Genomic DNA, 25,018 nt, shown 5'->3' with positions numbered 1-25,018 from the left:
TATCAATGTTGTTCTGCACATACAATAAGGTAATATTTCCTTGTTCTATAGCAATGATTTTCAAACTATCTGGCCTCAACACCCCTTTACACTTTTAAAATTCATTGAAGATTCCGACAAACTTTTTGTTTAAGAGAGTTATGTGTATGATATTATATTAGAAATTAAAATTGAAATTAAAAAAATATTAGTTCACTTTAAAAATACATGGTAATATAGTAGCAAATTTCTATGAATGATAATATAACAGCAAATTTCTATGAAAAAATAAACATTTTCCAAAACAACATAAATTAGTAAGAAAGGCAGTATACATTTTGAAAATATTTTTAGTGTCTAACTTAATTAAAGATAGCTGGATTTTTATAACTGTTCCTGCATTTACTCTGTTGCAATATCACACATAGGTAGCCTCTGGGAAAGTAGGAGAGAATGAAAGTACAAAATGTAAATAATATCTTAACATTATTAAATATATTTGACCTTGTGGACCCCTTGAGAGGGTCTCTGGGACCCTTCAGGGGACCTCAGATAATATCTGGGATCCAATCATGCTTTCATTAATATGGCTTAGGTTCCAGTTAGTTTCTCTAGCATCCATGGCATTTTTTTCACTTACCTTGAGCTTGTGGTTAACTAAAATCATTAGCTCTTTCTCAAACAAACTGCTGTCATGTCAATGCAGGCCTTATACATATACTTCCTCACAGATGCCATTTTGTTGCTTTTAGGTTACCCTTTGGTAGTAGACACTGTTGCTGCCCTGCCCAGGTCCGCTTAAGGCCAGCATACCCATTCACACCCAGCTGTTGGAATTGTTGGCTGATAATACACAGCAGCCCTCTTCCTTCCCTGAATAATTTCTCAGTAATACTGGAGCCATCTTGCTTGGAAGCTGTCTTCCTCTACATCAGGCAATGACAGGCTGAAAGTTCAATAAACGCTACAGAGTACAAAAGGTCAGCCTCAAGGACACAAGGTGAGACTAATTTGGGGTATCTATGCTCCAGAATTCTAAGGAGATCAGACTAAAGCTCATCTCGAGTGAGACCACAATCTCCTTTAGCTTTTATCGCTTGTTCTTTTCTGCTTCCATCACTCCCTTTCTCCTAAGAACATATCCCTAATAAGTCACTTCAACAGGAATCTCCATCTCAGGCTCAACCTAAGACATTTTTCATTTCATCAAGATTATTACAATATCAACTCTACCATACATTATATTAACTAACCATCTCAGCTGTACATCTAAAATATGCTAAGAGTTCCATTATAAAGTACTGCAGTCGTTCTTAGAGTGTGGTGGTCCCTGTACCAGCAGCATCAGCATAACCTGGGAACTTGTTAGAACTGAAAATTCTCAGGCTTCAATCCAAACCTACTGAATCACAAAGTCCATCACAGAGATATGCCATAAGCAACTAATCCACTACTGTTGGATATTTTAGTTGTTTCTACTTTTTCCTATTATAAATAATAGTAAAATAAATATACTTCCATGTAAAACTTGAAAAAGTTTTAAATGTACACATGTAAAACTTTGTGTACATTTCTAATTATTTTCTGTAATTTACTTTGATGTAAAACCACTGCACCAAAAAGGAAGATAGATGAATAGAGGGAGAGATATGTAATACAGCAAGCACAGCAAAATGTTAATGTCGGAATCCAAGCAATGAGTACATGGATGTTCACTGCAAAATTCTTTTGACTTTTTCATATGTTTGAAATTTGTTGGGAAATGTTGAAAAAAATTATATTTTATGAAGCTAAATTCCTAGAATTGGAATAGATAATTCATAGTATGCGCACATCTTTAAACTTTGTGAAGTTAAAACATCAACCAGAAAGTGTCAGTTTCCTCACACTGTCAACACCACTTTTTAGTGCTTTTCAAATGTCTGCCAACTTGTTAGGAAAGAACTAGTAATTTATCTTTTAAATCATCATCTCCATGTGCATTTTTGAAGTTAATATATAATGAACTGGAAAGCTTCCTAACATGCTTGGCTTCATATATGATGTTGGTTATTCAAACCATGAAACAGTAATCAGGATTTGAACACCTACTCAACATCCCCTGGAGGAGAAAAATAGCAACCCACTCCAGTACCCTTGCCTGAAAAATCTCATGGACAGAAGAGCCTGGCAGACTACAGTCCAAAGAGCTGCAGAGTCGGACACAACTGAGAAACTAAGCACTCAATATACTAAAAACATTACCCAAAAAACCCTTAAATCTATATATAAATCAGGGGCACTTACTTTATTACCAAACACAATATCCTCAAGAATAAATTGCAAAGTAAATTATACAGGCAATGGGACTTTCCTGCTGGTCCAGGGGCTAAAACTCCGAGCTCCCAATGCAGGGGGCTAGGGTTCAAATCCTGGTCAGGGAACTAGATTCCACATGTTGCAACTAAGACCCGGTGCAACCAAATATAAAAATCCCTTGGAGTACTTTAAAAAAACTAAATTTAATTTTAAAAATAAATAAAAAATAAATTATACAGGCAACAGTTACTTCCAGGCCAGCATCATACACAGAGAGAAGGGGTTAGGGCTCAACTGTCACCAAAAAAAGTCTCCTTTCCCATTTTACCAGGATATTTGGAATTTTAAGCATTATATTTGTTTCTTTATGTTGAAGCAATTAGATCCCCACTAATTCAATTTTAAAATTCAAGCATTTTATTTCAATATGGGTTCACATAATTATAGTTCATCCATAAGATGAAATGCAATGGAGCCATTAAAAAAGAACTACAGATATCCACATCTACTGACACGGGAAGATATCCATGCCATACTTGTTCATTGCAGAACACAAGTATGTATGTGTGTGTGTGACAGAAATATGTGCAAGGATACTTCCCAAAATATTCATAGTGGTTACCTTCAGTTGAAAGATCTGTGGGAGTTTTTATATATTTTTCTATTGTTTATTTTTACAATGGATATATAAAAATTTTTATTAACAACATAAAGTACAATAAGTCTATTTGCATTTCGATAAAAAGAAAGTTGAAAATATCCCAGAAAACCATTATGCCATGATTAGTACCTTATTAAATTTTAATTTAGCAAGATTTTCAAGTCAAGGTTAAAGTCCCTTAAGGAATGAGACCCAGATCCAGCATATTTTAAAGGACATAGGAGAAAAATTAAAGGTAGACTAGGTAAAGAGATATCCATCACACATTACTCAGCTGAGGTATAGGCCTGTATTATCCTCAGGGGATTTTACTGAAAAAAATCAATAAGCAATGGAAGGCATCTGTAGTTTTTAGATCTAAGAGAAACCAAAAGGGTGAAGCCTTGTGACAATCTGTACAGACCCAGAGTGAATCTTAACTTTACCACAGTTCCTGATTTCAATATTAGAGAAGAAAATACCTCTTAGAAATGATGTTCACTTCTCCCCTTACGACAGATTCAGGATCTGGTGGCAGTTAATTTTTTAAATATATTTATCAGATTTAAACTTTTACTTTATACTTTACAAAGACTGAAAAGGAGAACATGATATGTTAAACCACTCACCTCCACAGGAAGAAATGTCTGTACATGAGCAGATGTTCCTTGATGTGACATTGCAGTTCCATTTTTAACTTGAAAATGTGTTTTGCACATGTAGCCATCAGAACAGTCCTGTGTTCCACCAAAGAATACATAAGAAAATGCCAATTATTGTGAGAAATCATCATTCTAAGAACTACAGTGTCTCACAAGTTCCAAATCAAGCAATGAGAAACTAAGTATATTAAGTGAAGTGAGATAATATGGATAAATTCATCCAATTCATCCTGCAAACAGTAAGTACTCAATAAATAGAAGTTTTAAGCCCCTACTTTTATCACCTATTAATGATGTTTTCCTCTTCTCATAGATTAAATACCTTTTTCCCCCATGCACTTCAAAACATAGAATTCATAGAGCACATAGGTTGGTAGCTGTTTAAAAGTATATCAACTTATAGAAATGTCTTGTCATATAATTAATATTGATATTCATTTCATAGCATATAGAGAAATAGAAATTTTAGGAGGACGTGCATCTTGAAGCTAGAAACAATCCACTGTTTCAATTTATTGCTCAAGGAAAAATCTCCATTAAGAGGTCCTGGAGAGGTAATCTTTCACCTCCTTCTAGAGCACTTCCAGGAACCCACATGTCATCCCCTTACGCAACTACCACCTGCATTCTTGTATACAACACACTGTTTGCTGAGAAAGCTTAGTTCTATATTGCACTGAAGTGTGTCCATTTAACCTTAATTAACCAGTTCTAGTTACGCCTTCTAGAGTCTAAACTCGTTTTCAGAGTCATTCTTCAGAGTTAAAGATAATTTCCACTGTTCTCAAATGTTGGAAGGTATGATTTTCAAGCCCTTAACCAGCTGCATTTCTCTCCTGCTGCTTATGTAATGAATGCATACTAAGTCACTTCAGTAGTGTCCAACTCTTTGCAAGCCTATGGATGGTAGCCAGCCAGGCTCCTCAGACCATGGGATTCTCCTGGCAAGAATACTGGAGTGGGTTGCCATGCCCTCCTCCAGGAGATCTTTCCAACCCAGGGATCAAACCTGTGTCTCTTAAGTCTCCTACATTGGCAGCCAGGTTCTTCACCATTAGTGTCACTTGGAAAGCCCCTACTTATATAAATCAGTTCAGTTCAGTTCAGTTCAGTCACTCAGTCGTGTCTGACTCTTTGCAACCCCATGGACTGCATGCAGCACCCTAGGCTTCACTATCCATCACCAACTCCTGGAACTTGCTCAAACTCATGTCCATCGAGTCAGTGATGCCATCCAACCATCTCATCCTCTGTCGTCCCCTTCTCCTCCTGCCTTCAGTCTTTCCCAGCATCAGGGTCTTTTCAAATGAGTCAGCTCTTTGCATTAGGTGGCCAAAGTATTGCAGTTTCAGCTTCAACATCAGTCCTTCCAATGAATATTCAGGACTGATTTCCTTTAGGATGGACCGGTTTGATCCCCTTGTAGTCCAAGGGACTGTCAAGAGTCTTCTCCAGCACCACAGTTCAAAAGCATCAAATTTTCGGCACTCAGCTTTCTTTATGATCTAACTTTTAAATCCATACATGACTACCAGAAAAACTATAGCTTTGACTAGATGGACATTTGTTGGCAAAGTAATGTCTCTGCTTTTTAATATGCTGTCTAGGTTGGTCATAGCTTTTCTTCCAAAGAGCAAGCCTCTTTTAATTTCATGGCTGCAGTCACCATCTGCAGTGATTTTGGAGCCCCCCAAAATAAGTCTCTCACTGTTTCCACTGTTTCCCCATCTATTTGCCATGAAGTGATGGTGTCACATAGTTTTAATTTGCATTTTTCTTATTGGTAACATTGAACATACTTTTATATGATTAATATCCATTCACGTACTGTTGAAGCCAGGTTTGGAGAATTTTGAGCATTACTTTGCTAGCATATGAGATGAGTGCAATTGTTTGTGCAGTAATTTGAACATTCTTTGGCATTGCCTTTCTTTGGGATTGGAATGAAAACTAACCTTTTCCAATAACACTTACTATTATGATCACTAATAGTTGATGTTCATCTAATTGTGATCAGTTTCATTTTTTTAAGGCAAAACTAGTCTGAACTTAGTTCAGTCACACATAAAACTTTAATAACTCTCATGCACATACTCAGGTATTAATGAACATTATTAGTTCTCCACCAAAGTGTCACACTAACATTCGCATTTCAACAGAATTAAAATAATTATAAATAAGAAAAACATGGTTACTTAATCTGATGTAGTAAAAAAATATATGTACAGAATAGCATTCAAACTAAAAAATTCATAATTCTCTTAAACATTTTTACTAAGATTCACAAATCCAGTTTTTAACTATAAAATAAGGAGATTTTATAGTGTTTGTGAGCCATTTAAAATTGAATATGTTTTCAAATTTGTGTCATGACAACTATGTAAGAGCATTTGATATTAAGTAATGTCTTGGGTTGAATACTGTGTGTGTGTGTCATCTTTGCACAGGGTCCACACTAATCTTCTCTGGGGTTGAATACTATCCTTCCAAAATTCATATCCACCAGAAACCTTGTTTGTGACCTTATTTGGAGATAGTGTCTATGTAGCTGTAATTAAGATGAGATCATACTAGAATACACTAGACCCTAAATCCAATATAACTTGTGTCCTTATGAGAAGAGGGAAATTTGGCTATGGAAACAGACACATGGGAGAAGGTCATGGGGAGAAAGAGGCAAAGACTGGAGTGGTGCATCTATCACCCAGAGAATTTCAAGATTTCCATCAACTAACCAGAAGCTAGAAAAGGCAAGGAAAGGTTCTTCTCTAAAACCCTTGGAGGGACCATGGCCAGGCTGACACCTTGATTTTCAACTTCCAACTTCAGAACTTTGAGAGAATAAATTTCTGTGTTTTAAGCCATAAAGTTTGTGGTACTTTGTTATGGAAGCTCTAGGGAACTAATACAGAAATGATATTTTCTTCAATCTGATGGCCTCTTTATAATTGTTGTTGTTGTTGTTTAGTTGCTAAGTCCTCCGCGACTCTTTGCAACCCCATGGACTGCAAAATGCCAGGCTTCCCTGTCTTTCACTATCTCCTAGGATTTGCTCAAACTCAAGTCCATTGAGTCAGTGGTGATGCTGTCCAATCATCTTATCCTCTATTGCCCTCTTCTCCTCCTGCCCCTAATCTTTCCCAGCATCAGAATCTTTTCCAATGAATCAGTTCTTCTCATCAGGTGGCCAAAGGATTGGAGCTTCAGCTTAAACATCAGTCCTTCCAATGAATATTCAGAGTTGATTTCCTTCAGGATTGACTGGTTTGATCTCCTTCCAGTCCAAGAGATGTTCAAGAATCTTCTCCAGCACCACAACTCAAAAGCATCCATTCTTTGGTGTTCAGCCTTCTTTATGGTCCAACTCTCACATCCATACGTGACTACTGGAAAAACCATAGCTTGCATCATACAAATCTTTGTCAGCAAAGTGATGTCTCAGCTTTTTAATATGCTCTCTTGGTTTGCCATAGCTTTCCTCCCAAGAAACAAACGTCTTTTAATTTCACAGCTGCAGTCACTGTCCACAATGCTTCTGGAGCCCAAGAAAAGAAAATCTTTCACTGTGTCCACTTTTTCCCCATCTATTTGCAATGAAGTGATGGGATCAGATGCCATGATCTTAGTGTTTTGAATGCTGAGATTTAAGCCAGCTTTTCACTCTCCTCTTTTACCCTCATCAAGAGGCTCCTTAGTTCCTCTTCACTTTCTGCCATTAAAGTGGTATCATCTGCATATCTGACGTGGCTTATACTTCTTGTGGCAATCCTGACTCCAGCTTATGATTCATCCAGCCTGACATTTCACATGATGTAATCTGCATAGAAGTTAATAAGCAGGATTACAATATACAGCCTTGACGTACTCCTTTTCCAACTTTGAACTAGTCCTTTGTTCCATGGCCAGTTCTAACTGTTGTTTCTTGACCTGCAGGCAGGTTTCTCAGGAGGCAGGTAAGGTAGTCTGGCATTCCCATCTCTTTAAAAGTTTTCCAGTTTGTTGTGATCCACAGAGTCAAAGGCTTTAATGTTGTCAATGTAGTAGAAGTTGATGTTTTTCTGGAATTCCCTTGCTTTATCTATGATCCAACAAATGTTGACAATTTGATCTCTGATTCCTCTGCCTCTTCAAAATGCAACTTGTATATCTGGAATTTCTGAGTTCACATACTGTTGAAGCCTAGCCTGAAGCAGTTTTAGCACTGAACTGAAGTGAAAGTCATTCAGTCATGCCTGACTCTTTGGGACCCCACAGGGTGTAGCCCATGAGGCTCCTCTGTCCATGGAATTCTCCAGGCAAGAATACTGGAGTGGGTTACCATTTCCTTCTCCAAGGGGTTACCAAGTGGGTTCTCCAAGTGGGATACCATTACCTTCTCCAAGTGGGTTACCATTTCCTTCTCACTCAACCCAGGGATCAAACCCAGTTCTCCTATATTACAGGCAGATTCTTCACCATCTACTCAGAAGATAATTTGAGCATTACCTGTCTAGTATGTGAAATGAACACAATTGTACAGTCATTTGAACATTCTTTGGCACTGACCTTCTTTGGGACTTGAATGAAAATTGAACTTTTCCAATCTTGTGGCCACTGCTGAGTTTTCCAAATTTCCTGACATATTGAGTGCAGCACTTTAACAGCACCATCTTTAGATCTGTTTGTAGTAATGCTTCCCAAGATCCACTTGACTTCACACACAAAGATGTCTAGCTCTAGGTGAGTGATCACACCATCATGGTTATCCAGGTCATTAAGACCTTTTTGTAGAGTTCTTCTGTGTATTCTTGCTACCTCTTCTTAATCTTTTCTGCTTTTGTTGGGTCCTTGTTGTTTCTGTCCTTTACATGACCATCCTTGTATACAATATTCCCTTTGCATCTCCAATTTTCTTGAAGAGATCGCTAGTCTTTCCCATTCTATTGTTTTCCTCTATTTCGTTTCATTGTTCACTTAAAAAGGCATTCTTATCACTCCTTGCTATTCTCTGGAACTCTGCATTCAGTTGGTATATCTTTCCCTTTCTTCCTTGCTTTTTGCTTCTCTTCTTTTCTCAGCTATATTTGAAGCTTCCTCAGACAATCACTTTGCTTTCTTGCATTTCTTTTTTGGGGGATGGTTTTGGTCACTGCCTCCTATACAGTGTTACAAACCCCCATCCATAGTTTTTCAGACACTCTGTCTACCAGATCTAATCCCTTGAATCTGTTCTTCACCTCCACTGTATAATCATAAGGGATTTGATTTAGGTCATACCTGAATGGTCTAGTAGTGGTCCGTACTTTCTTCAATTTAAGCCTGAAGTTTGCGGTAAGGATCTCTGTGATCCGAGCCACAGTAAGCTCTAGGTCTTTTGGCGGGGGGTTGGGGATGGGGGTGGGGGTGGGTAACTGTATAGAGCTTTTCCATCTTCAGCTGCAAAGAATACAATCAATCTGACTTCGGTACTGACCATCTGGTGATGTCCATGTGTAGAGTAGTCACTTGTGTTGTTGGAAGAGGGTATTTGCTATGATCACTGTGTTCTCTTGACAAAACTCTGTTAGCCTTTGTCCTGCTTCAGTTTGTACTCCAAGACCAAACTTGCCTGTTACTCTAGGTATCTCCTGACTTCCTACTTTTGCATATCAATCCTCTATGATAAAAAGGACTTTTTTTTTTTTGGTATTAGCTCTAGAAGGTCTTGTAAGTCTTCATAGAATCACTCAGCTTCAGCTTCTTTAGCATTAGTGGTGTGAGCATAGATTGGATCACTCTGATGTTGAACGGCTTGCTTTGCAAATGAACCAAGACCATTCTTTTGTTTTTGAGGTTGCACCCAAGTATTGCAATTTGGACTCTTTTGTTGGCTATCAGTTCAGTTCAATTCAGTCGCTCAGTCATGTCCAACTCTGCGACCCCATGGATTGCAGCACGCCAGGCCACACTGTCCATCACCAACTCCCGGAGTTCACTCAGACTCATGTCCATCAAGTCAGTGATGCCATCCAGCGATCTCATCCTCTGCCATCCCCTTCTCCTCCTGCCCTCAATCCCTCCCAGCATCAGTCTTTTCCAATGAGTCAACTCTTTGCATGAGGTGGCCAAAGTATTGGAGTTTCAGCTTCAACATCAGTCCTTCCAAAGAACATCCAGGACTGATCTCCTTCAGAATGGACTGGTTGGATCTCCCTGCAGTCCAAGGGACTCTCAAGAGTCTTCTCCAACACCACACTTCAAAAGCATCAATTCTTTGGCACTCAGCTTTCTTCATAGTCCAACTCTCACATCCATACATGACCACAGGAAAAACCATAGCCTTGACTAGATGGATCTTTGTTGGCTATCAGGGCTACTCAATTTCTTCTAAGGGATTCTTGCCCACAGTAGCAGATATAATGGTCACCTGAATTAAATTTGCCTATTCCCATCCATTTTAGTTCACTGATTCCTAAAATGTCAGTGTTCACTCTTGCCATCTCCTGCTTGACCACATCCAGTTTACCTTGATTCAGGGACCTACCATTCCAGGTTCTTATGCAATATTGTTCTTTACATCTTAGGACTTTGCTTTCATCACCAGACACATCCACAACTGAGTGTTGTTTCCACTTTGGCCCAGCCTCTTCCTTCTTTCTGGAGCTATTTCTCTGCTCTTCCTCAGTAGCATAATAGACACCTTCTGACCAGGGGGGCTCATCTTCCAGTGTCATATCTTTTTGCCTTTTCATACTATTCATGGGGTTCTCAAGGCAAGTATACTGGAGTAGTTTGTCTTTCCTTCCTCCAGTGGACCGTTTTGTCAGAACTCTCCACTATGACCCATCCATCTTGGGTGGCCCTGCACAGCATGGCTCATAGCTTTATTTAGTTACACAAGCCCCTCTGCCACAACAAGGCTGTGATCCATACCTCTCAGTCAGTTGGACTGTCCTCCCTCTGGATTCACACAGAGAACCTGCTGTTTGATCATGATCAATACTAGTCCTGGTTGATCATGATCAATACTAGTTCTGGTTGACTGCAGTCAACTCATTCAGACTGGTTGATGCCACCATCATAGATGGTTAAACATCCTGAATATCCTTTCTACCTGTAAAATAAGCTATTAAGTATCAAATACTATTATCTTTTATTATTTCACTAAGGTTCTAAATTTTGTAGCTGGAATTATTGTATTCCCAGTGAAAGCTATTCTCTTTTCTCCTATATTTGACCCAGAAAGGCAAAACTCTGGCAGTATTGGCAGCCATTATGTAATTAAATGGAGCCTGAGGATAAAGCCAACGCAGAGGGAACAAGACCATAACATGCATAAGATTCTGATTACACTATTTTTACCAACTATACCTGAAGCTAGCTCTGCCCTCAAATTTTCAATTACATGGCCCCCAAAAGTCCCTTCTTGGCTTTATCCAATATGAATTGGGTTTTCTGTCACTTGCAACCAAACTAGTCTTTTTATAAAATGACATATATTGTGTTTATTAGTTGAAAACGAGAAGATTTTCTACTGTATTTGTATTATCATTCATTATGATAATCAATAGTTGATTATATATAAGATTTACCAAATACAATAAAACCAGAATAGTATGTGTTTCTGAGAAAAAGTGCTCACAGTCTGCAATTTTCTGGCAATATAAGGAAAAAGTCTTAGGATGTTCAGAGAAAAGTTAGAGCTAAATTGTGTGTAGTGCATATAATCCATCAAATGAGGGTAACTGTTCTATTTTGTATTTTTAATACCTGAGTGTTGGTCACACAACCTCTTCCTAAGGGAAGCTATAACTTAGTAGAATTCTAATTACAATGCAAAATACACCTCCTTTGACATCAAAGAGGTGAGTCAGAAATTCCTGTGCATCTATGTTATAAAATCTAAATAAATTACCTGGTATCTGTTTCAATGAGTTAGGATAGAGATGTGTCACTTTCAATGTTACTTATAATTTAAACAATTTAAATTTCCATTTTAGGTAATTTCTGATACTATTTATTAATGTCTACAGAGAAGTGCAAAAGAGTTTTTATTTTTTACCTCAGCCTATATTTGGTCATGGTGATTTTCTTTTCACTATCAATCTCTTAATAGTCAAGATTAGCCTTAAAAAATTAAATATAGAAAAAGAAGAGTTTTACAGTATTTCAAACATTTACTTTCACAGAAGTAGGCCTTTCTCCCACATCATTTTAACTTAAGATATAAAAATATGCTTTGTTCCTCACTATTGAAGGATGCTTTTTTTAGAAACAACAAACGTAAAAGTATGAGAACTGCCCTCTAAATTAGCACTACAGTCCATCAAGCCAGGCAAACAGAATTGAATTCAAACCTCCCCCTGAAGATTCCAATAGACATTCCTCTCTAGCTTACCTGTAGTCTTACTGTACTTACTATAGCTTACAATTTAGCACTAGCCTCTTTAACTTTTTAACATTGATTAGTCTCACTTTCCCCAATGATCCTAAGCTCAGGCCCAGGTAAGTCCTATCGATAGAGGAAGGGCGGTCCTTACTGTAGAATCTGGACTGTCTTCCACATAAAAACCTTATGCCCACAGAGTATGAAAACACCCTGGACCTTCATGGGAGGAGATGGAACAAAAGGAACCTTATACCTCACCCAGTTCCACCCTCCTGCTTTAGCAATAAGAAGGTGAAGGACGGAAGTACTTTGAAGAGACTTGTCCTACAGCCAGTTAGGGGCAGAGCTGGAAGTGAAAAGTAGGTCTCGTGGCCTGAGTTCTTTCTACTATACTAAGCAAGTTATTCCAGAGAGCGGGATGAGAGCAGAAAGCTCCTCACTGATGCTCATGGGCAAGGGGAAGCCAGATTCTGCACGTGGAATAGCTCATGCCACTCAAATGCAGTCTGGGACCACAGCCACAGCATCACCTGGGAGCTTATTAGACATGCAGAATCCCAAGCCCACGACAGACCTCCTGCATAGAAATCTGTATTTAACAGGATCCCAGGTGATCCGGATGTACAATCAGAAGCCCTGAGGCAGGAAGACCACAATCCCTGCCTCAAAGAGATAGCAAACTATATTAAACAGTGGTTCTCAATGCTAGCTGCACGTATGACTCACCTGAGGAGTTCTGAAAATGCTGTTACTAGGGTGCCCCCTCAGACCAGTAAAGTCAGAATCTTCTCAGTAGACTCCAGTGAAAAGCCAGGGTAGAGAACCACTGCACTAACTTCACTGGAGTCCCTTTCTGAACTCTGAAAACAGAACCAACCATGGTCTCTGCAGCTGCCTCAAGAAAAAAGGCCACAAACAGCTCCCAATTTTCAGGAATTCCAGGACTCACTCAGAGCCCTCCATATGCTAAACTTGCTGCTCTGGATGCTCATCTTGTCATTTCAACTGTGCTGAGACTGCTTTTTAAGTGGTCTTCACTACTGTCTCAAATCCCCCTCGCCAGCAACTCGCCCAGCCTTGACTGTAGCAAGGTCACCTGTAACAGCCAGTAATCTGGTAACTTTAAAACCATACCATATCCAGCTACACTTCTGCTATTAGGACTCCTTGCTGCCTACCCCCACATAGCAGGTTGCTCCACACTGTCACTACAGGATAGAAACTACCAGAAATGCAGGTGCTTTATGTAACCCAGACACCGCTAATAAAGACAACACTCGCTCACAGTCAAAACTCCTCATGTTATCTACATGAAATATCAAAATAAGGACTAAAGATTTAAATGAGAAAAACAATACCATAAATGTGCTCAATGTAAACACTGGAAGACTATAAAAGCTCTTATTCATTCATCTATTTATTCTTATTATTTTATTTTCTTATTTTTGGCTACACAGCTTGCAGGACTCTATTTCTCTGACTAGGGATCCAACCTGTGCCCCCTGCAGTGGAAACGCAGAATCTTAACTACAGGATCACCAAGGAATTCTCTAAAAATTCTTAAAAGATATTTACAAAGTAAATAAAAACTTTGACATCACATAAAATATGCACTCAATATGCCAGCAAATTTGGAAAATTCAGCAGTGGCCACAGGACTGGAAAAGGTCAGTTTTCATTCCAATCCCAAAGAAAGGCAATGCCAAAGAATGGTCAAACTACCACACAATTGCACTCATTTCACATGCTAGTAAAGTAATGCTCAAAATTCTCCAAGCCAGGTTTCAGCAGTGTGTGAACCATGAACTTTCAGATATTCAAGCTGGTTTTAGAAAAGGCAGAGGAACCAGAAATGAAATTGCCATCATTCACCAGATCATCGAAAAAGCTAGAGACTTCCAAAAAAACATCTATTTCTGCTTTATTGACTATGCCAAAGCCTTTGACTGTGTGGATCACAAAAAACTGTGGAAAATCCTTATAGAGATGGGAATACCAGACCACCTGACCTGCCCCTTGAGAAACCTGTATGCAGGTCAGGAAGCAACAGTTAGAACTGGACATGGAACAAAAAACTGGTTCCAAATAGGAAAAGGAGTACGTCAAGGCTGTATATTGTCCACCTGCTTATTTAACTTATATGCAGAGCACATCATGAGAAACGCTGGGCTGAAAGTAGCACAAGCTGGAATCAAGATTGCCGGGAGAAATATCAATAACCTCCGATATGCAGATGACACCACCCTTATGGCAGAAAGTGAAGACGAACTAAAGAGGCTCTTGATGAAAGTGAAAGAGGAGAGTGAAAAAGTTGGCTCAAAGCTCAGCATTCAGAAAACTAAGATCATGGCATCCTGTCCCATCACTTCATGGGAAATAGATGGGGAAACGGTGGAAACAGTGTCTGACTTTATTTTTCTTGGCTCCAAAATCACTGCAGATGGTGATGGCAGCCAGGAAATTAAAAGATGCTTACTCCTTGGAAGGAAAGTTATGACCAACCTTGACAGCATATTCAAAAGCAGAGACATTACTTTGCCGAATAAGGTCCGTCTAGTCAAGGCTATGGTTTTTCCAGTGGTCATGTACGGATGTGAGAGTTGGACTATACAGAAAGCTCAGCACAGAAGAATTGATGCTTCTGAAGTGTGGTGTTGGAGAAGACTCTTGAAGAGTCCCTTGGGAGGCAAGAGATCCAACCAGTCCATCCTAAAGGAGATCAGTCCTGGGTGTTCATTGGAAGGACAGATGTTGAATCTGAAACTCCAATATTTTGGCCACCTGACTCTTGAAAGTCCCTTGGACTGCAAGGAGATCCAACCAGTCCATTCTAAAGGAGATCAACCCTGGGTGTTCTTTGGAAGGAATTATGCTAAAGCTGAAACTCCAGTACTTTGGCCACCTCATGCGAAGAATTGACTCATTGGAAAAGACTCTGATGCTGGGAGGGATTGGGGGCAGGAGGAGAAAGGGATGACAGAGGATGAGATGGCTGCATGGCATCACTGACTTGATGGACATGAGTTTGAGTGAACTCCAGGAGTTGGTGATGGACAGGGAGGCCTGGCATGCTTCGATTCATCAGGTCACAAAGAGTCGGACACGACTGAGCGACTGAACTGAACTGAACTGATGCAAAGAGCTGACTCATTGGAAAAGACCCTGATGTTGGGAAAGATTGAAGGCAGGAGGAGAAGGGGAAGACAGAGGATGAGATGGTTGGATGGCATCACCGACTCAATGGACATGAGTTTGGGTAAACTCCGGGAGTCGGTGATGGATAGGGAGACCTGGCATGTTGCGGTTCATGGGGTTGCAAAGAGTCGGACATGACTGAGAGACTGAACTGATTAAAATATTAATAAATTCTATTGCATAGAAAAATTCTTAAAGTCAAAAGGCAAATATCAAAATGTGAGAAAAAGATTTGTAGCTCAAATAGAAAAGGACTAATTTGTCAACATGTAAATAGCTTTAATTTCCTCAATACATAACAGTTCTAACAAACTATTAAGAAAAAGCCCAATAGCCCAATAGAAAAACAAGCAAAGAATATAAATAGATAAAAGAGGAAGTATACATGGATCAGTCACTTCTGTCACTCAGTCGTGTCCAACTCTTTGCGACCCCATGAATTGCAGCACACCAGGCCTCCCTGTCCATCACCAACTCCCGGAGTTCACTCAGACTCATGTCCATCAAGTCAGTGATGTCATCCAGCCATCTCATCCTCAGTCGTCCCCTTCTCCTCCTGCCCCCAATCCCTCCCAGCATCAGAGTCTTTTCCAGTAAGTCAACTCTTCGCATGAGGTGGTCAAAGTACTGAAGTTTCAGCTTTGGCATCATTCCTTCCAAAGAAATCCCAGGGTTTATCTCCTTCAGAATGGACTGGTTGGATCTCCTTGCAGTCCAAGGGACTCTCAAGAGTCTTCTCCAACACCACACTTCAAAAGCATCAATTCTTCCGTGCTCAGCTTTCTTCACAGTCCAACTCTCACATCCATACATGACTACTGGAAAAACCACAGCCTTGACTAGGCAGACCTTTGTTGGCAAAGTAATGTCTCTGCTTTTCAATATGCTATTTAGGTTGGTCATAACTTTCCTTCCAAGGAGTAAGCGCCTTTTAATTTCATGGCTGCAATCACCATCTGCAGTGATTTTGGAGCCCCCAAAAATAAAGTCTGACACTGTTTCCACTGTTTCCCCATCTATTTCCCATGAAGTGATGGGACCAGATGCCATGATCTTAGTTTTCTGAATGGATATTAATCATATAAAAATATGTTCAATGTTACCAATAAGAAAAATGCAAATTAAAACTATGTGACACCATCTTTTACCTATCAGATCGGCAAAAATCAGAAAGTATGAAATACACTGTGGATAAAACAGGCAGGCACTCTCATACATTGCCAAGGATAGGGTAGTAAATTAGTGTAACCTCCCTGTAGAGCAAGATGGCAATATGTATCCAAACTTAAAATGCACCTACTTTCCATCCAGAAATGGTACTTCCAGCAATTTATCATACAGAAATAGTTGTATATGTAGGAAGTAAAATTTATGCAGTGATATGTATTAAAATATTGTTGTAATAGCACAATATTGGAAATAACCTAAAAGCTCATTGGTGAGGATTGGTTAAATAAATTACAGTATTAAAAAAAAAATTATGGTATACCCAAATAATAGAATGCTATGCAGTAATAAAAAAGTGAGTATGTTTAGTAAGTATTCATATGGGATAATAATCAAAATAGATCATTAAGTTAAAAATATGCAGAATAGCAGGTATATATGTATTATGCTACAATTTGCTTCAATATAAATTCATGTGCTTGTGTATACTGAAAATATCTGAAAGGACACCCAAGACACTGGTATGAGTGGTGACCTCTGAGGTCTGGGTAAGAAGAGTGGGAGGGTTAGGAAGGAAACTTACATTTTTAGTGACAAACCCTTTTGTCCTTATAAATGAAAAACACTATGTTAAACAAATACTCTATTGATTGTCTTTTGAATGGTATACCTCCAGGACATCACATTGCTGCATTGGATTCCAATCATGAATTTCTCGGGAAAAAATGTTCTGTAAGCCTTAAAGAACTCTAGAGAGATGAGCAAGTTTTCTAGTGTTGTACTAAATGCCTACTGGATGGAGATCTAAGGATTTCCTAACAGAACATGTTTGGGTCTGCTTTCTTACAAGCTGTCATAAGCTATGCCACCCAGAGAGCTATGATATGCTTGCCAGAATCTAACTACCCAAATAACTATGGGGTTTTTGAAGCTGAATTTTAATAAGCTTTAAACAATCTACTCTAGAAAACTGCTGTCTAAAAAATTAGGTGGTTATCTAAGGGCCTCCGCCCTGCTTTGGAATAAAGGATTGTATATAGGACATAAAGTCCAAGTTAACTATCCAGAATGACCAGCTACAAGAAGGGTTGGCAATGCCATTGGGGAGGAATTAAGACGAAGTTTCTAGGTCACTGCCAGCACTGAACAAACAACAGGACCTGCAAGGCCAATGTAACCCTGAGGAACAGGCCAAACCTAGGCCACAGATCTCAAGAGGTTGTTCCTTCCTTCTGTAAGAGATCAAACCAATACAACCAGTAGCTATCCAGAGTTAATTAATCTTGAGGGCAAAAAAAAAAAAGAAGGAAAACTGCTGCTGAAAAGCAAAGCTTACACTGGGTGGTTCAGACAATAAACTAGTATCTGTTCATTTTTTTTAAGCCTAAAACTTAGATGGTAAAGAAAGGTGACTGATAAGGATTTCAAGATCCTCCAGAACACAATTTTGAATATGTTAAAATGTCTCCTTGTGCCCAGTCTCACTAATCCATACTGCTACACCTTCTCAATACATGTGTCGAAGTTGACCACGGCTGACTCTGATACCTCTGAGTCAATATCAAGAGTGACTAGATCCAGTCAAAGCAATTCATGGCCTTTGACTTGCAAAAATTCAAAAAACCAAAAACTTAAGAAAACAAAAATCCTAAAGTAAGTGTACAACATATTTCACCCTTGAAAAAGACCTCTGTACATCTTTTCCCTGGACTTGTGGTATTTTAGAGTTTATTAAACATGGCACAGCCATTACTGAACAATCCATCAACACCTTTTGGGGAAAGAGTTGGAGATACACCTCAGATAAAGAACCTGCCTGCCAATGCAGGAGACATAAGAGACGCAGGTTCCATCCCTGGGTTGGGAAGATCCCCTGGAGAAAGCAACAGCAACCCACTCTAGTATTCTTGCCTGGAGAATCCCATGGACATATGAGCCTGGCAGGCTATGGTCCATGGGGTCACACAGAGTCGGACATGACTGAAACGTCTAGGCGTGCACAAGGAAGCAGAGGCTATCCTTCTGGGAAGGCATTCCATCTTCTAGATGTGTTGTCCCATCCAATAGAGGCCAATATCCCTTGCTTCACCATTTGTAGAACATGACCCATAATGATTATTGCCTTTATCTGTGTAATCTAAGGTGTGAATGCGTACTGAACACATTGGTTCACTAGCAGGGAATTAAACCACAAAACATGGTGAGCACTGTTCCTTGACTGGAAGTTTTCTAGCTCTGCCCAGTTTAAAAGAGCTTTCTTAGTGTGGTCATGGTATGAAACTTAAAGATAATCTGTGGGATCTTAACTTGAAATATTCTCTCTAAAGCAGCCATGTGGCCGAGGGTTATACTACTGCCTTCTATCAGAATATTTAGTAGCAGTTACTCTTGTTTATACTAGCATGCTCATTACAGACTCTAATTAGGTTTAAAGTTCTAATCAACCTATAAACAAAGCACAGAGGAGTAATTATAGTTGCTTAACAGAATCTAATTATTATAAAAGCTTGATGATGTAAAAATAATAATATAATTAATTTTAAAAATAAGGAGGAACAGAAAGGAATGTGGGATACAGTATGCTGCTGCTGCTGCTAAGTCACTTAAGTCATGCCCGACTCTGTGTGACCCCATAGACGGCAGCCCACCAGGCTCCTCCGTCCCTGGGATTCTCCAGGCAAGAACACTGGAGTGGGTTGCCACTTCCTTCTCCAAAGCATGAAAGTGAAAAGTGAAAGTGAAGTCACTCAGTCGTGTCTGACTCTTAGCAACCCCAGGAACTGCAGCCTACCAGTCTCCTCTGTCCATGGGATTGTCCAGGCAAGAGTACTGGAGTGGGGTGCCAGTGCCTTCTCTGGGATATAGTATAAGTACACTAAATTCCTTATCTATCATAGCAGGAATCAATAGTTTTTGTCCAAAGATTAGATATTAGGAAGAAGAAGTATATTGTTAAAGGTTGCAGGAATCACTGTGAGAATAAACATGGGGTTATTCTTTACCAATAGGGGATCCTTTAAACAAACTTAAATCATCCATATGATGGAATACTATGTAGCTATCAGAAATAATGAGATAACTCTATATATGCTCACTAAGAAAGATGTCCATTGTGTAATATTAGGTGGAAAAAGTAATTTATAAAACAATGACCCCATTTATGTAAATGTTTTAAGTGTGCATACATCCACATGTACATAGAAAACAAACTACAGAATTGGGTCAGAGGAACCAGTTCACGCCGGAGCCAGGGCAGCAGCGTAGCGGTCAGAAGCGGCCGCTGCGCCGAACTCTGAGGAAAATCTTTCACCAGGTGGACAGGCAGCCTCCGCCGCAGCAGCAGCATCATCATGGGGAAGGGCGACCCCAACAAGCCGCAGGGCAAGATGTCTTCGTACGCCTTCGTCGTGCAGACCTGCCGCGAGGAGCACAAGAAGAAGCACCCCGACTCCTCAGTCAATTTCGCAGAGTTTTCCAAGAAATGTTCCGAGAGATGGAAGACCATGTCGGCCAAGGAAAAGTCCAAGTTCGAAGACATGGCAAAAAGTGACAAAGCTCGCTACGACAGGGAGATGAAAAATTATATTCCTCCTAAAGGTGACAAGAAGGGAAAGAAAAAAGATCCCAACGCTCCAAAAAGGCCTCCATCTGCCTTCTTCCTGTTTTGCTCCGAACATCGCCCAAAGATCAAAAGTGAACACCCTGGCTTATCTATTGGGGATACTGCAAAAAAACTGGGTGAAATGTGGTCTGAGCAGTCAGCCAAAGATAAACAGCCGTATGAACAGAAAGCAGCTAAGCTAAAGGAGAAATACGAAAAGGATATTGCTGCATACCGTGCCAAGGGCAAGAGTGAAGCGGGAAAAAGGGGCCCTGGCAGGCCGACAGGCTCCAAGAAGAAAAATGAACCAGAAGATGAGGAGGAAGAAGATGAAGATGAGGAGGAGGAGGAGGAGGAAGACGAGGAATAAATGGCTATCTTGTGATGATGTGTGTGGAGTGTGCGTGTGTGCTCAGGCAATTGTTTTGCTAAGAATGTGAATTCAAGTGCAGCTCAATATTAGCTTCAGTATAAAAACTGTACAGATTTTTGTATAGCTGATAAGATTCTTTGTAGAGAAAATACTTTTTTATAAATGCAAGTTGTGGCTTTTGAGGGGCTACTACATACAGTTAGAGTTTCAAGCTTCTGATGTTAAATGTTTCTAAATATTTAATGGTTTCTGTAATTTCTTGACTTGTGTATGGTAGCACAGCAAACTCATAGAAATTAGCATCAATAGCAACTTTTGGGTTTTCTAGAATGAGAATGTTGCATTTTGTTTTTTTAAAAAAATTTTTGTAATAAAATTATATATATTATTCCTAAAAAAAAAAAAAAGAATTGAGTCAGAGGAGGTGGAAAGAAATAGTTTCAACTGTATTTTTATATATCTATATATTATTAGAATTTTTATAATGATCATATATTTTTTCCTTGTAAAAGTTATTAAATATAAAAATTCACTTCATGAAGAAAAAAAAGTAATACTGTGCTTTCCTTCCACTCTCTGCAGTCAATAATACTCTAAGAACCATAAAATGTTCTTGCATACAATATTAACTTTTATTTTCTCTCCTTTCTAAACTTATCATCTAGTTGCTAAACAAAAACAAGGCCAGTGCTTTTCGTAGGTCACTACCTAATTATAGTATACCTTCACTTTGCTTCTTCAGTAGACACTGTTTTACATCACTTAGCACCTTCACTTTTAAATTCCATCAATTAAAACTTGCTGGGAACCCCAGCAGTGTGCTTGTTTCTGTAAGAAGTTAGTTTTCTCACATCAGTCCTACTCCCTTTCCCTGGCAGGACTCTTAGACCTGCCAAGTCACTCTCCTTTTTACCTCTAATCCCTGCCAACTTCTTAGATGAGCAGGAGAACACATTGCTCAAAGGCAATGGCACCCCACTCCAGTACTCTTGCCTGGACAATCCCATGGACAGAGGAGCCTGGTAGGCTGTAGTCCATGGGGTCGCTAAGAGTCAGACATGACTGAGCGACTTCACTTTCACTTTTCACTTTCATGCATTGGAGAAGGAAATGGCAACCCACTCCAGTGTTCTTGCCTGGAGAATCCCAGGGACGGAGGAGCCTGGTGGGCTGCCGTCTATGGGATCACACAGAGTCGGACACAACTGAAGCGACTTAGCAGCAGCAGCAGCAGAACACATTGGTCTCCCCTACCCCCAAGGCAGGTTAAACCCCAGCAAGGGCAGTGATCGCAGGGTATAAAGAGCAGAAGAAAATCCACCATTTGTCAGGTCAGAAAAGCAAGTTACTGGACCAATTTGATGACCTTATTGAGGAGAGGGAGATGTAGATGAGTACACATGCTTATTGTTGATACACACAGCCTGCTTATTTCATACAAAGTTTTTAAAAACGGTTATAGTGTAAATAATGCTAAATCCCTTCTCTTTTTGGAGCCAAAGCATCAAAAGTAAGTTTAGGTCACATTAGTCCCATTTTCTTTAATAACAGTTTCAACAGAGAAAAATGTTAACAATGTTAAGTTTCACTATTAATCATTTTGTGGGATTTCATTCTCTTTTCTCTCTTTCAACTTTTAATAAATGTTTTTCAGGTTTTTTTCAGCTTGCCCCCGTTGAAAGTTTTCAATTTTCAGTTCATGGATGTGGGACTTCCATATGTATCCTCCTATTTTTTATTAAACAATCTGGTTTTGTTTCCAAGAGCATTCCTGCCTATTTGTGCCTGAGGAATGGCCAACAAAACTAAAACTGTAACTGACTGGAGGGGAGGATGTGGGGGGCCTGCTGTAGGAAAAATAAATGTTTCTCTCTTTGTTTCTACTTTCAGCTTAAGTTTATAGAGATTTTACCATATTTTGTTTGCTCTAGATGAAATGTTCCCAAAGTTGCTTTTCTAATATCATAGACAAGAAAACATAAAGATGAACCCAAGTTCTGACCTTCTCCATCCTGATTTCTAAATTTGAAGTTAATCTGAATCTTATTCCTATCCTAAATAATTTCTTTTTATAAAAATATCTGTTATAAGGGACTTATTCAAGAAAATTAAGAGTATTAAAGTGATTTTATACTTAATAAAATAAATTGAAGGAAATTTGATAGTCAGACAGTAGAGAATTATCAGGGTAGCAAATTGTCACTTTCACTTCAAAACACAGTCCTTGCAAAGTTGTATAAATAATTTATTAACTTTCCTAGTTTTTCATGAAATGAAGGGTACCTGAGCTTGAGCACTTTTAACTGGAAGAAGGATTCTGCTGTGTGGGAAAGGAAGTGAGCAAGGCCTTCCTGATATGGGTGCATACAAAGTATAGCAAAATGGGTGGCTGAAAACAACAAAGATGAATTCTTTTACAGGTCTAGATCTGGAAGCCAGAAATCCAAAATCAAGGTTTGGCAGGGCCATGCTCTTTCTTTGCGCTCTAAGGGAGAAATTTTCCTTGCCTCCCTGCTAGGTATTGGTTGTTGTCAACTTGTAGACACATCACTCCGTTGTTTGCCTCTATATTTACATGCCTTCTTTACCATGCGTCTGTATCTCAGTGTCTAAATCTCCCTCTTCTTAGAAGGAAATCAGTCAGATTACATTTAGGACACACTCTAATCCAGTATGGCCTCATCTTAACTTGATTATATCTGCAAAGACTCTATTTTCAAATAAAATCACACTCACAGGTTCTGGGTGGACATGAACCTGTGGGGACACTACTCAACCAGGGCAGGTGAAGAGGCAGGAAAAGATGGAAGAATGGCAGTCCACAGCTCCCGCACCGAGCACAGAGGCGCCCTGCCCAGAATAGCTGAAGGGCCAGACTCTCAGAAGCTGCTCCAGCCTGAGGACACTAAGGCAGATTCTCACAGTTGTTGCTGGAAACCAAAAGGGTTCTGACCAATAATAGGGATGAAAGTACTGAAAGCTTTCAGAAAAGGCTGCACTGCAGTACAATCACTGTTTTTATGAGTGGGACCTGGATAATGTGAGACTGAAGACTTTACTGGAGTCATCCTACCGGCCAAAAAGGGCATTCAGTATCCACTACTTGGATCAATACCAGACACATGGCAAACACACTGCAGGCAGAGAAGAGCAAGGAGGAGGAAGGAAAGAGGCAGGATGTTCTTCACTCATCGTTTTTTATTAATGTAACAAAAGTTTCCTGACATAGTTCCCACAATGAGTCACAACCTCTGCCCTCACAGTCATTTCCGTTCCAAGCCTGTGCATGTTTAAAGCTCTTATACTGATGCCCTCTCCTTCTGTATCTTCCATCAGAACTCCTGCTTCCCATAGTGTGGCACTAGCAGGTTGCCTCTGCATCAAGGCAGGGCCTGTGTGAAAGCCCGGTGGACACAATGAAGGAGCAGAAGGAGCAGAAGCTCACCACTTCACCGCACACTTATGCTACAAATCTCAGAGAGCCTTCCCTCATTTCCATGAGTTAATCATGTTATCCACCTGCTGTGTTCCCAGTCTTAGGTTTAGAAACAATCCAGCTGAACTGACGATCATGTATCTAACAGAATCTTAACCTAAAATCTGTATTCATTAAATTTTCATTTCATATAATAAGGGGACAGATTGGTATCCTTCAAGAATTTTTGCATTTATCTGTTTCTTTGGTCTTCTGGCCATGATAGAATTCTTAAGCAACTAGAAAACAAAACCAAATAAATATGAAATTGGGGTTTTCAGATATTGGACACAGGCAGTGTAGGACAGTGATCTCTGAGGAAAAGGAAATAGGCAAGGTGAGCTCTGTAAGTGTCCCAACTCACTGCCTGAAGAAAGTATTTAAAGAAAATGACTAACATGGCAAATGATTTCATTGTTTGCTTAAATAATTTAAAAGAATCAACAGAAAAAGTAGTAAAATAAATGAGAGTTTCAGAGAGTAGCCAGAAAAAAAGATCAACATATAAAAATCAGTAACTTTGCAAATGTAACAATAATCAGTTAAAATCATAAAGATAAATAAAATACTATTCCTAGTATGAATACAAACTGTCAAACATCCAGGAAAATAACAAAACAAAATATCAGGAAAAAACCATTATGTCAAGAAAACTCTACAACTGTATTATAGGACATGAAAATAAACCCAGGAAGTTTTCTTATGAAACCTATAAAGTAATTTTAAAATTAATTTTAAAAGAAAATGCATGGGGTAATTTTTTTTAATGAATGATAGGATTATCAGATATCAAAACCAACTAAAGAGCACTAGTACTAATTAAAATCTATGTTATTATGGTAGAAGAAAAATAGATCAGGATTAGAGAATGGAGTCTAGAAGTAGACACAATTATATGCTGAAATTTAATCTATGATAAAAAAAGAATTTAGATCACAGATGGAAGAATGCACTCGTCAATAATGAAATGAAGTCAACTGATTCACCATTAAATAATATAAACTACATTACCACATCTCACAGTCTCCAAATGAATTCTAGATGGATTAAAGCCCTAAACATAAAAAATAAAATAATAAAGGTCTAGAGGAAAATACAAGAGAATATTTTCTTAATTTGTAGTTAGAAAAGATTTCCTGAACAAAAAACCAACCTAGAAAACATAAAGCAAAAAATTGGCAGATTTATTAAATATTAAAAACTCCTGTTTGACAAATGATACTATTAACAAAGTTAAAAGAGAAGTGACAGTCTGGGAAAAAATATTTGCAATACATATAG

At 39.0% G+C, this 25,018-nt stretch overlaps 1 protein-coding gene and 1 pseudogene across 2 annotated transcripts in view; one reads left to right on the top strand and one right to left on the bottom strand.

The window, feature by feature from the left end:
* Positions 1-25,018, bottom strand: part of ATG10 (autophagy related 10) — a 272,622-nt gene that overhangs the window by 186,987 nt on the left and 60,617 nt on the right. For both annotated transcript variants that reach the window (XM_069592576.1, XM_069592577.1), the window contains exon 3: positions 3,547-3,654. In XM_069592576.1, coding sequence (XP_069448677.1) covers positions 3,547-3,654 — 108 coding nt within the window. The remainder of the gene's footprint in view (positions 1-3,546; positions 3,655-25,018) is intronic.
* LOC138441859 (high mobility group protein B2 pseudogene) lies at positions 19,526-20,419 on the top strand (annotated as a pseudogene).

Source organism: Ovis canadensis, chromosome 5, assembly GCF_042477335.2.
Source record: "Ovis canadensis isolate MfBH-ARS-UI-01 breed Bighorn chromosome 5, ARS-UI_OviCan_v2, whole genome shotgun sequence".
NCBI lineage: Eukaryota > Metazoa > Chordata > Mammalia > Artiodactyla > Bovidae > Ovis > Ovis canadensis.
This window is presented reverse-complemented; position numbering and strand designations above follow the sequence as displayed.